The 15,159-nt window shown below is 46.9% G+C and overlaps 1 protein-coding gene across 3 annotated transcripts in view; it reads right to left on the bottom strand.

Moving 5' to 3' along the window:
• Nucleotides 1–7,000, bottom strand: part of DLD (dihydrolipoamide dehydrogenase) — a 55,349-nt gene extending 48,349 nt beyond the window's left edge. For all 3 annotated transcript variants that reach the window (XM_008173648.4, XM_024110206.3, XM_005292341.4), the window contains exons 1-3: nt 6,786–7,000; nt 3,209–3,284; nt 1,982–2,061 (exon numbers count right to left, since the gene is read on the bottom strand). In XM_008173648.4, coding sequence (XP_008171870.2) covers nt 1,982–2,061; nt 3,209–3,284; nt 6,786–6,824 — 195 coding nt within the window. In that variant the 5' untranslated portion in view covers nt 6,825–7,000. The remainder of the gene's footprint in view (nt 1–1,981; nt 2,062–3,208; nt 3,285–6,785) is intronic.
• Between the last annotated feature and the right edge of the window lie 8,159 nt (nt 7,001–15,159).

Raw genomic sequence — 15,159 nt, 5'->3', positions numbered from 1 at the left:
TCATAAAGGACATTCAAAGGAGGCAGAGGGAATAGCAAAAAGAACAAGCTCATGCATATAAATTACACCCAGGATAATCTATATCTATAGTCTCATCTCCAACATTCAGTCCATGTATTTAATATAGCCCCAAGTCAACTTTATTCATGTTCATGACAAACAGTACTTAACCGGTCACTCTGGCATTAAATAACTTTGGCTTCATTGCAGAGGCACATTTCCACTGCTCTTCACCACACTAATGATTCTCTCTTTCCACCAATTTGTTTTTCAGAATAAACGAATGTGGTGATGAGTTCCAGGAAATTCTGCATTTACATATGAAAAGTGCTACATAAGACTTGGGTATTATTTTTATTGGTGTTCTCTCAGCCAATTTCACAGAATCTCTCAGCAGTTAGGCACTACGTTTGTTATTCATTCTGATCCTTTTTGGCAGATTGCCTAAAAGTTGCTTTTGATTAGAACCCAGCAGTTTTGTTTTTTGGAAGAAAACTACTTTTCCTCTTGGCATTCTCTTTACTACTTTTATAAATATGCTTCCCTCTCCAGTCCAATTCATTTTATTTAAAATGTAGCTGTTACACCTCTTAGTGACTACTGTTTACCATTGGTTTCAGTCTAATCTATACATTCTAAATAAAAATTAAGCTAATTTGACGGCCCTAACGCCAAGTGACAAAAATCAACCATGACTTATTTTAATAATCACAGTTCAAAAGATACTAACAAACCAACATGAAAAATGGTGCCTCTACAGTCAGTGTCTGCTTAAGACAAAGTTAAGGACGTTAATCTACAGCATGGTCTAGTAGTGGATACAGCACTGGATTGGACATGGGAAACCTGGGTTCTAGTCACACTTCTGCTACGGGCTTTCAGGTCAACTTGGACAAGGCACTTCCCCCTATCTATGCCTCAGTTTTCACATCTGTAAAATGGGGGAAAACGATACTGACCTCTGTAAAACGCTGAGCTCTAATGATGATGAACACTATATAAGAACTAGTTATTACTATTAATCTGGAAATGAAATCAAGTTCTCACAATGTGGGTGTCCCAAGCTACAAACAGCCCTGGGAAACCAGAGCAGATGCTCCCATTTAGCCAGTTAAAAGAGCGAGCAAGCATATGTGGATTATATAGGACCAGGGAGAGACTCAGTGAGAGGAAATCCCTGAGAATCTGAACAGACTGGTTCTATTTGGAAGGGCAGGCAACAGATGCCTGGGAGAGCGAATCTACAGAGAGTGGAAAGCTCTGTAGGCTCTCCTTGGAAAGAGGGAGGAATTGGCTAGGAGACTATGAGAGCTGGGAGAAGGATAACACCAACAGGAGTTTGCTGGCTGGGCCAGAGGGCTGGAGCGGTCTCAAGGCAGGAGGAGCAGCAACGGGCGCTGCCTGCTGTCCGAAGTCTCGGGCTGAAGGCAGGGGAGCAGCAGAGGGGCTTACTCACTGACATCTTCAGGGCTAGGGGGGTGGACCCACATGAACCATGAGAGGGCCAGGAGGAGGGATATTCCCCTAGAAAGGATGCTCCCAGCAAGGTGTTTCCTGCTGGGACGATCAAGTTTGCAATTCAGTTGAAAGGGCTGAGGTGGACTGTGCTGGAGAGTCGGGGCATGGTGGGGGCTGCCAAGGCAGTATGTTGCATGTACGCATTGGACTATGCTGGTGAAATTTGGATGATGGTGTTGGGGCTTATTTTGTTATGATTTATATGCATGAGACTTCTGTAATCCTTCCCCTCCCCCCGGCTATATTTATACTTGGGAAGATGCTTTGGATTATTTTGGGACAGGCTGGAGAGAAACTGAGGCAGGTGTGCCTGTCAGAACACAGCCTGCATCAGGAGGGTGCTCCCAGTCGGGGTTGCCCAGTGACAGGGAACTTCATTTTTCCAGTGTTGCAAGAACCCCTACTGAATTTATCTGGATTAGTGCTATATTACCGGGTTTATCCAGCACAAGTTCCCTCTTACCTTAAAGCCAAGTTGAGCTGCTTTGATAGCAGCAACATATCCTCCAGGCCCAGAACCAATAACTGTGATGTCAGTATCAGCTAAAAGAAAAAATACAAACTTTAAAATGTTTTCAAGTTACTTTTCTTGCTATAATTTAGGTTTATTTTAGTTTTACTATAGGAATACCTAGCCTGCAACATTCTGGGATAGTTCCACACATTGACTATCCACAGCGTGAGAGAGAATATATAGCTAGTTTTTAAAAATGATGGTGCTGTTCAGTGAATTTAGACACGTAAATTTTGACTACTGAAAGCAACCTCCTGAATCAAAAAATGGAATGGTTCATGGACACTATTTGTTCTGTAAATAAAAACAACCACTCTTACAGATTTGAGAACAAAAGCACTGTAAACTGAGGTAAAGGGACTGAATTCTGGACTGACCTGCACTCCTTGCATCTACTCTGGGATTGCATATGCTATAAATCTTTGTAGAATTTGGCCAAAGGTATTTGTAGTTATGTTTAACTGCCTTTGAAAAAACTGTTACAAGAAAGGACTTGAACGTGTCATGTGGCATTATTACAGATATTAAAAAAATAAGGAGAATGCTGATAGACTAATGTTACACCTTTACATTGTCCTGTGCGTGAACAGGGTTAGGTTACACATCTCACGCTCAATAATCAAGAGAAACTGGCATATGAAGCAGTCTCTTCATATTTAGCTCCCAGACCATAGAAAGATTAACTTGTGATCCACAAAAGCAACCCTTCCACATCATTTGTGCAATGTAAGAAAAATGGCATATCTGATTATTTTAACCTCTAACAATAATAATGTATAAATGATTAGTATAGTCAATCCAACCCACTGCATGCCATCACCTGATATCTATGTTGTAGAACAGGGGTTCTCAAACAGGGGGTCACAAGGTTATTACCTGGGGGTTGTGTGCGGTCAGCCTCCACCCCCAAACCTTGCTTTACCTCCAGCATCTTTAAGTGTTATAGATTAAAAAACACATGTTTTTATATTTAAGGAGGTCGCATTCAGAGGCTTGCTATGTGAAAGGGGTCACCAATACAAAAGTTTGAGAACCACTCATACCATCAACCCTGATGGTACAATTGTCTCCACGTGGATTGGCTCTTGTGGCTGCAGAATCACTTGTAAGATTGGGGCCTCAATTCGAAATACAACTTTGTCTCCTGAAAGCTATTTTACAGCAATCAAAATTTACCTAGATCAGCATAGCTCCTCAGCGACACTGCACAAATCCCCTGTAGGCCATGATGGATTCGACTAAAATGGCTTCTCTGGAGAGGGGAAAAAACAAAAGTTTAACTTTCTCCATAAAGAAAATAACTGTATACGAATCAGCAACTTCTCACAATCTGTTTCATTAGAAAATCCAATTACATTAAAAAATAGGTAGCAGTAGTGAGTTCAGTGGATAGTGCACTGCTCTGGGATACGGAAAACCTAGCTCTGCCACTAATCTGCTGTGCTTCCTACAGCAAATCATTTCATCTTTCTGTACCCCTGTTTCCATTCTAACCTTTATTGTGTTCACTTAGATTGTAAGATCTTCAGGGCAAGAACTGTCTCTTACCACACGCATGCATAGCATCTAACACAAAAGAGTCAAAACCTGTTTCACAGCACAAACCAGCTACTAACTGCTAGGATTAAGAAGAAACAACCCTTATTATCCTGTAACTGTTAACTACATGGTATCTTGCAACTTCCTCTGAGCATCTGATACTGATCACTGTTGGAGAAGAACTCCAGACTAGATGCGCAACTGGTATTGTAATTCCTATGGAAAACAAAACCTATATAAATACATTTCCCATATGTGGCTAGACAATACCTTTGATCACTCTACTAATATGCTGTACTCCTTTCCCCGTCCTCTGCTCTTATATTGTGAGCGCCTCAGAGCAGGGATTGACCTTTTCTTTTAGGAAAGCTACTATACAGCAGGCATTATCAGATAGTAAATAATGGCAGCACAGATTACAAAACCCCATTCAACCTTTTCTGTGGAAGGACTGTGGGGCAATTCGATAATAGACCATCTTATTGCTCCATTTTACAGTTACTTCCCGAATGGGAGACAGGTAGGGAATAGTCATTTTACCCCTTATCCACAATTCAGTTGTCTAAGAGGATAAACAACATTTCATCTTATCTCACTCACTCACAGTACCTATAAATATGGGGAAAGGGTAAGACAGACTTTGGTTTAAACCTAGGGATAATTACGAAGAGTGTATTCAGGGAAAGGAACATAAAAAAAATCAAGCAATTAAAAAAAGTAATCACAATTAATTGTGCTGTTAAACAATAATAGAATACCATTTCTTTAAATATTTCTGGATGTTTTCTACATTTTCAAATATATTGATTTCGATTACAACAGAGTGTACAGTGCTCACTTTATATTTATTTTTTATGACAAATATTTGCATTGTAAAAAACAAAAGAAATAGTATTTTTCAATTCACCTAATACAAGTACCCTAGTGCAATCTCTATCATGAAAGTTGAACTTACAAATGTAGAATTATGTACAAAATAATAACCGTATTAAAAAAAAATGTAAAACTTTAGAACCTATCCTCTTAGTCCTACTTCTTGTTCAGCCAATCACTCAGACAAACAAGTTTGGTTACAATTTACAGGAGATAATGCTTCCTGCTTCTTGTTTATAATTTCACCTGAAAGTGAGAACAGCTGTCCCCATGGCACTCTTGCAGCTGGCATCGCAAGATATTTACATGCCAGATGCGCTAAAGATTTATATGTCCCTTCATGCTTCAATCACCATCCCAGAGGACATGCGTAATAAAAGTGTTGGGTAATAAAACCAATAGGCCCGTACAATAGCCCTAAGAGTTATTATGGAGCTGGCTGATGGAGAAGAGGGGCTCAAGCAACAGGCTATTTCAAGGATGGCAAAATGTGGCTCGCGAGCCACATGCAGCTCTTTTACAGTTAAAGTGCGGCTTGCAGAGACACCCCCCGCCCAACCGCTCCCCAATGCTACACCTACCAGACTTGGGTAGGGAGCTCGGGACCTATACCTTGAAAGGTGTGGGGATATTCATGAAAACTTGGATCCTGGTTTTGCCTGAAAACCAGCAGCTCTGTCAAGGACTCAGTTCTTGGGAGCAGATCTACTTTATTAAAGAGAAAAGGTAACCCTTAAAAAGTGTAGACCTAGGATTGCATTTTATGCTTTGTTTTGTGTGTGTAACCAATTATGTTTCCACTAATCTTTTCTCAGTATGACAAATTGCAGTCTGTGTTAATAAATGTGATTGCTTTCACTATAAATATATTTCAGTGCTGTAATGTTACAACGGACCTGATCCTGAGTTGTATCAGTCAAGCCGTGTGTACATTGTCTCTTTGGGGACAGCTTACCTGGTAATTACTGTGAGTGTACAGTGATGGGCTGGATACTGCAGGGAGCACTGGGAGGACCGGGGGCAGGAGGGGAGGGAAGGGGGAGAGAGAGTTGGTGTATACCGAGCACTAGCCTGCACAGAAAGGGTTAGGTCTGCATAGACCTGGAAGTAAGAGCTTGTGGGCCTAGAAGCTGTTGGTTTCAGGGAGCTGAGCCACACCAAGCATAGACAAGACTGCTTCACACTAAGGGCCGGTAGTGGTGAGATGCCTTACAACCTTGGCTAACACTGGAGCATGTCACACTGTGCCTCTTCCCCCCCCCCCCCCCCCCCAATGCTCTGAGCTGCATAGAAGGGATCTTGATGCCTGTTGCTTGTGCCCCATTTCCCAATGCCCTGAGATTCTCCCCTTCCCCGTTTGTTCTCCTGTGTGCTGGCCCCACATTGTCTTCATATCCTCACACTGACTTGAAAAGCAAATGTAGCACACTGTGCTGGTTTTACTATGCTTAATCTACATATCGTATGATTTTAGGCAGACGTGACTATACATCCATGATTATACATCCATTTGTCTGGCAAAACCAGTTTTTCACCTCTAGTGGGGAGTAACTCCTTGACATCAACCATAAGGACATATTTCCAGTATTATATTATCAGTATAGAGACAATTTTTACAATACATACATTTCACAATAGTATTAAGGACCAGCATGATCATGGCTTTCATTTAATATCTCATACAATGTTCTATATAAATACAGTGACAGCAAAGTAACCTAAGAGTTGCTGCTGCTACAGAACAGTGAGCTTTTTGCCAGTTGGCACCCAAGGGGCTCTTAGGGTCATACGCAGGCACCAAGGTGGCCCCTGCCCAGCTCAGGGGACGGGGGGACCGAGACCCCCCTCTGCCCAGGTCAGGGGAGGCGGGGGAACGGGGACCGAGACCCCCCCTCTGCCCAGCTCAGGGGGCGGGGGGACCGAGACCCCGCTCTGCCCAGGTCAGGGGGGGCGGGGGAACGGGGACCGAGACCCCCTCTGCCCAGCTCAGGGGGGGCGGGGGAACGGGGACCGAGACCCCCCTCTGCCCAGCTCAGGGGGGGGCGGGGGAACGGGGAAGGGCTCACGCAGCACAAGCTGAGGGGAGGGGTCACGGAGCAGGCTGCATCCCCCCGTGCTCGGAGCTAGGCGGGGACCTCAACGTCCGCACCCTGCTGGCCCGGCCCCCGGGGGAAGGTGAGTGCCCGCTGGCCCGGCCCGGCCCAAGGCCCAGAGCGAGGTAGAGGGTCGGGCCCCCCCGCTCCCGTAGCTCGGTGCCCCCGGCCGTGTCTGTATCCCAGGCCCAAGCCGGGCCTGCAGGGCCCAGCGCCGCTCCCCCCTCCCGCGCTGGCCGGGCCGCTACCTGGGCGAGCGCGCAGCAGACCCGGCTCCAGCTCTGCATTTTCCGGCCGCCTCAGCTTTAACCTCGCGTCCGAGCGCCTCGTCCCTGGCAGCCGCGCCTCCAAGGTCTCCGCGGACTCGCGCAGGCGCACTAGGCCCGGCGAGGAGGCGACGACGCTGTGACCGAGTGGCGTCGCCTGAGCCCCGCACAAGGGCGCAACACTCCCCCCTGGCGGAGGCGGCCTGCTGGTGCAGCTCGTTGGCAGGGCGCGCCACAGTGGGCGTGGTTATGTAGATACGCCTCTTAAAGCTACAGAGCCTAGACATTTTAGACGCGGCCTAGAGAGGGCTGCTGCCGCTCAGCTGCCCCACCCTGCCTCCAGGGTGCAATGTGACGTCCAACCACTACCGCTCCCTGCCCCCGGAGTCCCAGGGCGCTCCAGATTTCATTGGGCCAACTCCTCATCTCTTAACATGTGTAGAGGGGCCCTCCCTTCAAAGTTTGGTGCCCCTGGTCACACTACAAAGATGGGGGTGGGGGTGGGGGTGGGGGAGGGCAGCAGCCATACACCCTGGCTATGGTGGGTATCCCTGTCCATCGCCCATACTGCGCTGTTGGGTTGGCACTGTACCACATACACAAAATTTGAGAAAACATGGTCCCTGCCCCGATTTGCTCCTCACCCACATAAGCATCACTAATAGGGTTACCATATCTCATAAATAAAAAAAGAGGACCCTCCCCGCCCATATCCCCACCCCTAGCCCCGCCCCTTCCCCACCCTAACTCCGCCCCCTCCTCCCTTTCACTCCCAGCCAGGGGGAAAGGGCTGCCCCAGTGCTACCGGCTTCAGGGTTTGCCGGGCAGCCCCCAGACCCTGCGCCCCCAGCTGGCGCTTCCCCAGCGCAGCTGGAGCCCGGGAGGGGAAGCGCCCAGCCGGGGGCGCAGGGTCTGGAGGCTGCCCGGCAAACCCTGAAGCCGGTAGCACTGGGGCTTTGGGCAGCCCCTATGCCTCCGGACCCTGCGCCCCCAGCCAGGCACTTCCCCTCCCGGGCTCCGGCGGCGCAGGGTCCAGAGGCATGGGGCTGCCCGAAGCCGGTAGCGCTCGGGCAGCCCGGCTCTTAAACAGAGCTGAAGAGTCGGGGAGGAGCAGAGCCGCCATTTCCCGGACATGTTCGGCTTTTTGGCAATTCCCCCCGGACGGGGGTTTGACTGCCGAAAAGCCGGACATGTCCGGGAAAAAGAGGACGTATGGTAACCCTAATGTAGTGTCAAAGCAAGCTGATAGAATGATATCTACTGGAGTCACTGGACGCTGACCCATAGACCACGTCTTGTTGCCAAAGCCATGAAATAGAGACCGGTCTCTTGCCAGCACGCCTGTATTATAGATGTGTTTCATGCAATATTGTAGCAGGACATCATCCTGACAATGTCCGGAAGGGGATAGGTGAGTTCCAAAGCAACATCGCAATGGGATGATGTTTTAGAAACATCATGTTGACTTTTTTACCCACGTAGTGTGAGGACATCAAACATGGTTTGTCTGATATTTAATTGTATTGATTCCTTTCAGTTACATACAGGTGCACAATGTCTCCTCGGAAATCTCTGGGATATTCTAGCACAGAACTGCCATGTGCCTCAGCAATAAATCAGCAAGACCAGAATAGAGTGTCCAGTGCCGAAATCTTGACCCATAAAGATGTTATGATTGATAACTAGCCCAAATATAAAAAATGACATTTTCTGGCTCTAGCGTTTGTTCCATGGAAACAATCTATGTTAAAAACAAAATGTAAAACTTGCTGACTTTCCTTCACTCTTCTGTTTGAAAATTAGAAACTTTCTTTCTCTAGGCTTGCCAAATCACATGAGAACAAACAGAACCAGAGCAGTTAACATTGCCTCAAAGTGTTAAAGGAAAAGTATACTGAAATACAGAATACAAACGTCATACAGAATAAAAAATGGATGAAAAAGCAACAAGTTGAAGTATCAGAAAAGGGATGGTTACACATTGCAAGTATGTCTTGCAGGATACTACACTGTCCAATTTAAAAAAGACCCAGTAGCAAACCCTCTTTAGGTGGCACCTCAGCCAAACAAGTGTTGGGAGATGTATATTTAGGGCTCCTGATTTTGGATTTTAACTGATAAACACTGATAAAACACCCCTGATTTTAAAAAAATGAAATAGGTGTTTATCCAGGTATTTCACGAGAAAAATACTAGAAATGGTTACTTGTATCTATGGATTTATGTACATGGAGCAGTAATGCAAACTATGGGGGTATGATTTCTGAAGCATACTAACATGTTGTGCATGAATTGGCTCATGTAGACACACTGGCACACACGAAAGGTTCCCTGGTGCACTTTAATATACCGCTGTTTGAAACAGTACTATGTTAAAGCACACTAGGCAATGTTACAAACAGTACTATGTTAAAGCACACTAGGCAATGTTACAAAGAGATTACTCATTATAGTGTATACTACTGCATGAGTAATGTCTATAATATACAATACTCATTACAGCATATACAGAGAGAAAGCCCCGAAAACCCCTGATTTTTGGAAATCTATGTAAAACTCAAAAATTGCTAAAATAAACCCATAAAAATTAAATACCCCCTTCAAAAAACAAAACAAAACAAAACAAAAAAACAGAATTGTGAATTCATGGAGGATATGTGCATCAATGGCTATTAGCCAGGATGGGCAGGGACAGTGTCCCTAGCCTCTGTTTGCCAGAAGCTGGAAATGGGCAACAGAGGATGGATCGCTTGATGATTACCTGTTGTGTTCATTCCCTCTGGGGCACCTGCACCTGCACCCCTATTGGCCACTGTTGGAAGACAGGATACTGGGCTAGATGGACCTTTGGTCTGACCCAGTATAGCCGTTCTTATGTTCTTATTTAGGAAGGCCTGCTGCACAATAATTTCATCCTGCCCTGTTAGAACTAACTTTTGGAGAAAAGATGGGTATGATTTTCGGTTCATTTTAAGAGAAGATCTGAATATTGGAAAAGTTGCAGCTCATTTTGGTACTTTACCAAACACATTTTCTCTGGCAACAGGGATATATTACAGGGGTGAGCAAACTTTTTGGCCCGAGGGCCACATCTGGGTGGGGAAATTGTATGCAGGGCCATGAATGTAGGGCTGGGGCAAGGGGTTGAGGTGCGGGAGGGAGTGCGGGGTGTGGGACAGGGTGCGGGGTGCAGGAAGGGGCTCAGGGCAGGGGGTTGTGGTGCAGGAGGGGGCAGAGTGTGGGATGGTGCTCAGGGCAGCAGGTTGGGGTGCAGGAGGGGTGCAGCAGGGGGCTCAGGGGAGGGGGTTGGAGTGCAGGGTGCAGGAGGAGTTTGGGGTGCGGGCTCTGACCCGGCGCTGCTTACCTCGAGCGGCTATGTGGTGGAAGCGGCACACAGCGGGGCTAAGGCAGGCTCCCTGCCTGCCCTGGCCCCACGCCACTCCCGGAAGTGGCCAGCATGTCCCGCAGTGGTTCCTAGGGGTGGGGTGCGGCAGGCAGCTCTGCCATGCACTGCCCTCGCCTGTAGGTACCACCCCCAAAGCTCCCATTGTCCGCAGTTCCCTGCCAATGGGAGCTGCGGGGAGCGGTGCCTGCAGGCGAGAGCAGCACACAGAGCCCTCTGCTCCCCCTCCCCCAGGGGTCACAAGGACGTGGTGCCGGCCACTTCCGGGAGCAGCGCGGGGCCAGGGCAGGCAGGGAGCCTGCCTTAGCCCCGCTGTGCCATGAGGCTGGGAATCCCATGGGACGGATTGAAAGCCCTGACAGGCCATGGCCGGCCAGTGGGCCATAGTTTGCCCTACCCTGATATATTATTTAGTGCTTTGTTACTTGAATCATGTGGCTACACTGTTTGAAAATGTAAATCATCCCATTGCCCATGGAGGAAGAGTGGTAGAAGCAAAACTAGGTTGTTTCCAGAGTCTACCTTACCTCACACTAAAATGTGTGAACTAAATTATTATGTTCACATTATGTCACGGACATCTAAATGTAACTCTGTATGAGGAATATGCAGTTGCCTAATATGTCACTTGCCCTGTGTATGCCAAAAAGTGAGAATATTTTCTGTGAAGAACTTTAATTAAAATAGTTGTTTTATTTTTAAGGAGCACTTAGGACTACTGTCAATCATTCATTCTTTGCCAGTTCTCATTTCTTGCAGAGCACAAAGGCTTCTGTAAGGTGGCAGTGCGCTTACCACGGCCTGGCTCCGGCTTCCCCGGGGGAAGAGGAGGAGCAGGGGCGGTGTCATAGTTCCAGCACCAGTGGCATGCCCACTTCTACACAGGTTCCAGCACTCCTGTAGGGCCCCCAAATTGGCCGGGGCCTCTAGGCATGGGCCACATGGGCCTGTGCTTTAATCTGCCACTCTCTGGGTTGTACAATGGATTGTTACATGAGTCTGAACTGTGTAAACACCTGGCTTGGGAGGTGCCCCTCTCTTTCTGGTCACTCACTGTCCTGCTGTGAGGTGGAGCTGAAGTTTATGATCACAGTTCACTATATACACAAACACATAAATTCATACCGAGAGCCTGTTTACATACCTCATAATGTTTAGCAACATTACAAGCTTTCATAAAAGACCTTACTCAACATATGTTTTATAGCACAATACCACTGTATACAATCAGCTGAGTCAATTGCTTATTCTTTGGGGTTCAACCCCCCTGTTCTCCCTTTGGAATGCTGGTTGTCACAGTTGTATTATTTTTTCCACAAAACCCTCTCATTCCAAATGCTGGGAGCAACCACAGCCAAGAGAAATCCTTGGTAGGGAAGTTCCATGGCTGGTGTCTGCCCTGCAAAGAAGGGGGTTCCCTAGAGGCTGCAGTAGCTCCAGGCGTGCACAGATGGCCACAGACACCTGTAGATCCCCTAGGGAACCTGGGGATATGCCAGACTGTGGAAAGGCCCTTCTGCATCTTCTGTGGGGAGGCAAAACTCACCATGCTGATGGAATGATGTAGGGGAATTTCCATGAGATTTCCTCCCCCAGAGCCTTCCATGCAGGTTTTTCCACATGAAAAGAGTAGTCCCATCCATTGTAACTGGTACTGTCTCTGCAAAGAGTGCAATGATGGAAGGATGCAGTGAATGTATTAGACACAAAATACTGATACACAAAACCAAAAACAAACAAAAAAGCTAAAACTTTATATGTCCATCAACTGATGGATATGATATAAAATAATATATATATATATATATATATATATGGAGATATATCTATCTCATAGAGCTGGAAGCAACCCTGAAAGGTCATTGAGTCCAGCCCCCTGCCTTCACTAACAGGACCAAGTACTGATTTTGCCCCAGATCCCTAAGTAGCCCCCTCAATGATTGAACTCTCAACCTTGGGTTTAGCAAGCCAATGCTCAAACCACTGAGCTATCCCTCCCCCCATGACATTAGAGCCAAAAGAGCCGAGAGCCCCAAAGAAAGTTAATGCCCCATTCTTATTCTTTATTTAAATGTTACCCCAACATAGCTTCACTTGTGATGCCCATGCATTTCCTCAGAACAGTCATATACACCTTCCTGGTTCTCTTGGTCAAGTTTTCCCATGAATTTAAGAACTGTCATCCTTATCCTACCCTTTACATTTTCCCAGCAGAAATTAAGCAATATTCCCGCATCCATTGACCTGGCAACTGCATATGATTTCAAAACATAGTTAGTTATCTGGTTCGCTCTCGTTTGAATCACACAATCTGAACCTACTGATAGGTTTTACCGGTGTTTGGGTCTGGTAAAAATGTTCTCCAAAGAGTTTACAGCTGTGAGTCATTGTCATCAGACCATAAAGATCCCATTCCCAACACAATTATTTCATGACTCTTGTGCAATAATTAGCCATTTTAATCTGAGTGCTTTCAATTCTGTTGCTTTTAAATCTGACTTTAAGAGCTGATCTTTATTCAGCTTTTTCCGGCTGCTGTCCCTTCTTTCACCAATAAAATTAGAGCTGGAACTTGCTGGTATAATTTCACTCTTATACCACTTGCAACTGCTTTGTTTAAAATGTAATTTTTAGTGCTCATGCAAGGTGTCAGACTAATGGTCCTGGAGAATGAAACCATCTGGATAATGACAGGACAGGGCAAGCAGGGCAGCCGCAGTGTGGACTTCTCCATGCTACCCTACCAATGTGATTTAGATTTGGAGCTTGGGGAAGAATGATAATGCAGCTATAAACTTTAGCCAATAGAGGGCAACATGATTACACACAATAGTCCATAGCACATCTGACAAGGCTGTTCTTGAGAAACACAAGCACATATCCAACTATGCTGGAGGAATGCTATTGGTTACACAGTCTGCCACACTACAAAAACTGTTCAGATGTGTCTGATAACCACACCAGTAGGAAGCATCAGTGCAAAGGCTGAAACTCCATCCTTCTGCCACCCCATTGTGCTCAGGTAGTGAAGTATATATATGACATGGTATCAGCAATTCTAATTCTCTTCACTTTTGCTGATTTGAGTCACATTCTTAACACCGCATAAGCCATCAAAGTATTGTAAGATATTGATTTGGACAAAGAGAGAGAGAGAATTTGCCACACTGCATCAGACCATTGCTTTATCTAGTCCAGTGGTCATCAACTTTTTCCATATTGTAATGCCATGTTAAAAAAGAAAAAAGGTTCCAGGCCCTCCTCTCAGGTAGCCATGAGGAAAGTGAGAGTGGTCACAACTCCCTTGGACATGTTCTTGGCCCCCAGGTTGAGTACCTATGATGTAGTCCAGCATTCTGATTCTGGCAGTGCCTAGTATCTGAAACTTTAGAGGGAGGCATCAGTTGCTCTGTGTCGTAAAAGGGGAGCAGGGGACGCTTCTCTTCTGAAGCACAGGTTCAATTTATCATCTTGAATCCGTGAGGTGGAAGGAAGGAAGACACTCTACCGCCAATGACTCAGTCCTTCCCACCTAGGAATATTCACTACTACCAACATGTTTGTAATAATAATAGTGAATAGCTCGGCATGCCAAAATATAATTCACTGTATATAGTGTATCATTAATTAAAATACAAATTGTTTGCAGTGTTGTAGCCGTGTTGGTCCCAGGATATGAGACGAGTCAGGTGAGGTAATATCTTTTATTGAACTCCATTTTGTATTATGTGTCGAACACATGTTGTCTAATCTTGCCTTAGTGCAGGTTATTGTACTGCATTCCAGACAGTTCCCCTGCCTGGAAAAGTTGCTTGACACCTTGTCGAAGGACTGTCATGGAGAAGTCATCCAGACTGCAATCTAGGACCATTGACTGTCTCTCAACTGCTGGCCTATGCTGGAACAATGTTTTTTCTACACAGGGGCTCACAGCTGGGGCAGCGTGACAAAGTGGGAGGGAGCTGGAGAATCTCTGGGGAGCACATAGCAAAAGAGACAGAGACTATACTTAAGAGTGGGGTGCTGCTCTGAGTCGGGAGCCAACTATCACCACACACATGAAGGCCTTGCAGGACAGAGGGGGCAGGATGGATTCTGCTCATCCTGAAACATTGACAAGCCTTGGACTCACAGAAGGGGTGAGATCAGAGTAGGGGAGGATGCATCTCAGGACTTCTGTTGTTTTCAAAGATCTGTAACTCTTGAGTGCTTAAGAGTAAAGTCTCTTGGTCTTGCTCTAACTCTAGCTCTAGCCCTGTTCCTAGTTCTACTTCAGTCCTGCTCTTGCTCCCACTCTGTTCCTAGTCCTGCTCCAGCCTTGCTTTCACTCCAGCCTCGCCCAAACCCCACTCTGGGCACCTGATTACAGCTCTGACTCCTGGCTCCAACCACTAGGCTCAATGGCCATGGCTCCGACCACTAGACCCAACTATCCCCATCACTGTTTCTGACACCAGGAAGGGCATCAGAAAAGCGGTCTGTGCCTGAGACTATGCCCTAGGGCAGAGGTGGGCAAACTACGGCCCGGGGGCCACATCCAGCCCTCCAGACCTTTTTATACGGCCCTCAAGCTCCTGCCGGGAAGCAGGGTCTGGGTCTTGCCCTACTCTGGTGCTCCAGACAGGGAGCGGGGTCGGGGTTTGTCCCACTCCACACGGCTCCCAGAAGCAGCAGCTCATCCCCCCCTCCAGCTCCTATGCGTATGGGCAGCCAGGGGGCTCTGCACGCTGCCCCCACCCCAAGTGTCACCCCCCACAGCTCCCATTGGCCGGGAACTGCAGCCAATGGGAGCTACAGGGGCAGCGCCTGCACACAGGGCCGCCTGGCTGCGCCTCTGTGTAGGAGCCGGAGTGGGGACATGACGCTGTTTCTGGGAGTTGCTTGAGGTAAGCACTGCCGGGAGCCTGCCCCCCTGATCTCCTCCTGCACTGCAACTCCCTGCCCCAGCCCTAA

Source organism: Chrysemys picta, chromosome 1 (assembly GCF_011386835.1).
Source record: "Chrysemys picta bellii isolate R12L10 chromosome 1, ASM1138683v2, whole genome shotgun sequence".
Taxonomy (NCBI): domain Eukaryota; kingdom Metazoa; phylum Chordata; order Testudines; family Emydidae; genus Chrysemys; species Chrysemys picta.
Note: the sequence above shows the minus strand (reverse complement) of the source record. Positions and strands in the feature narration are given on the sequence as shown.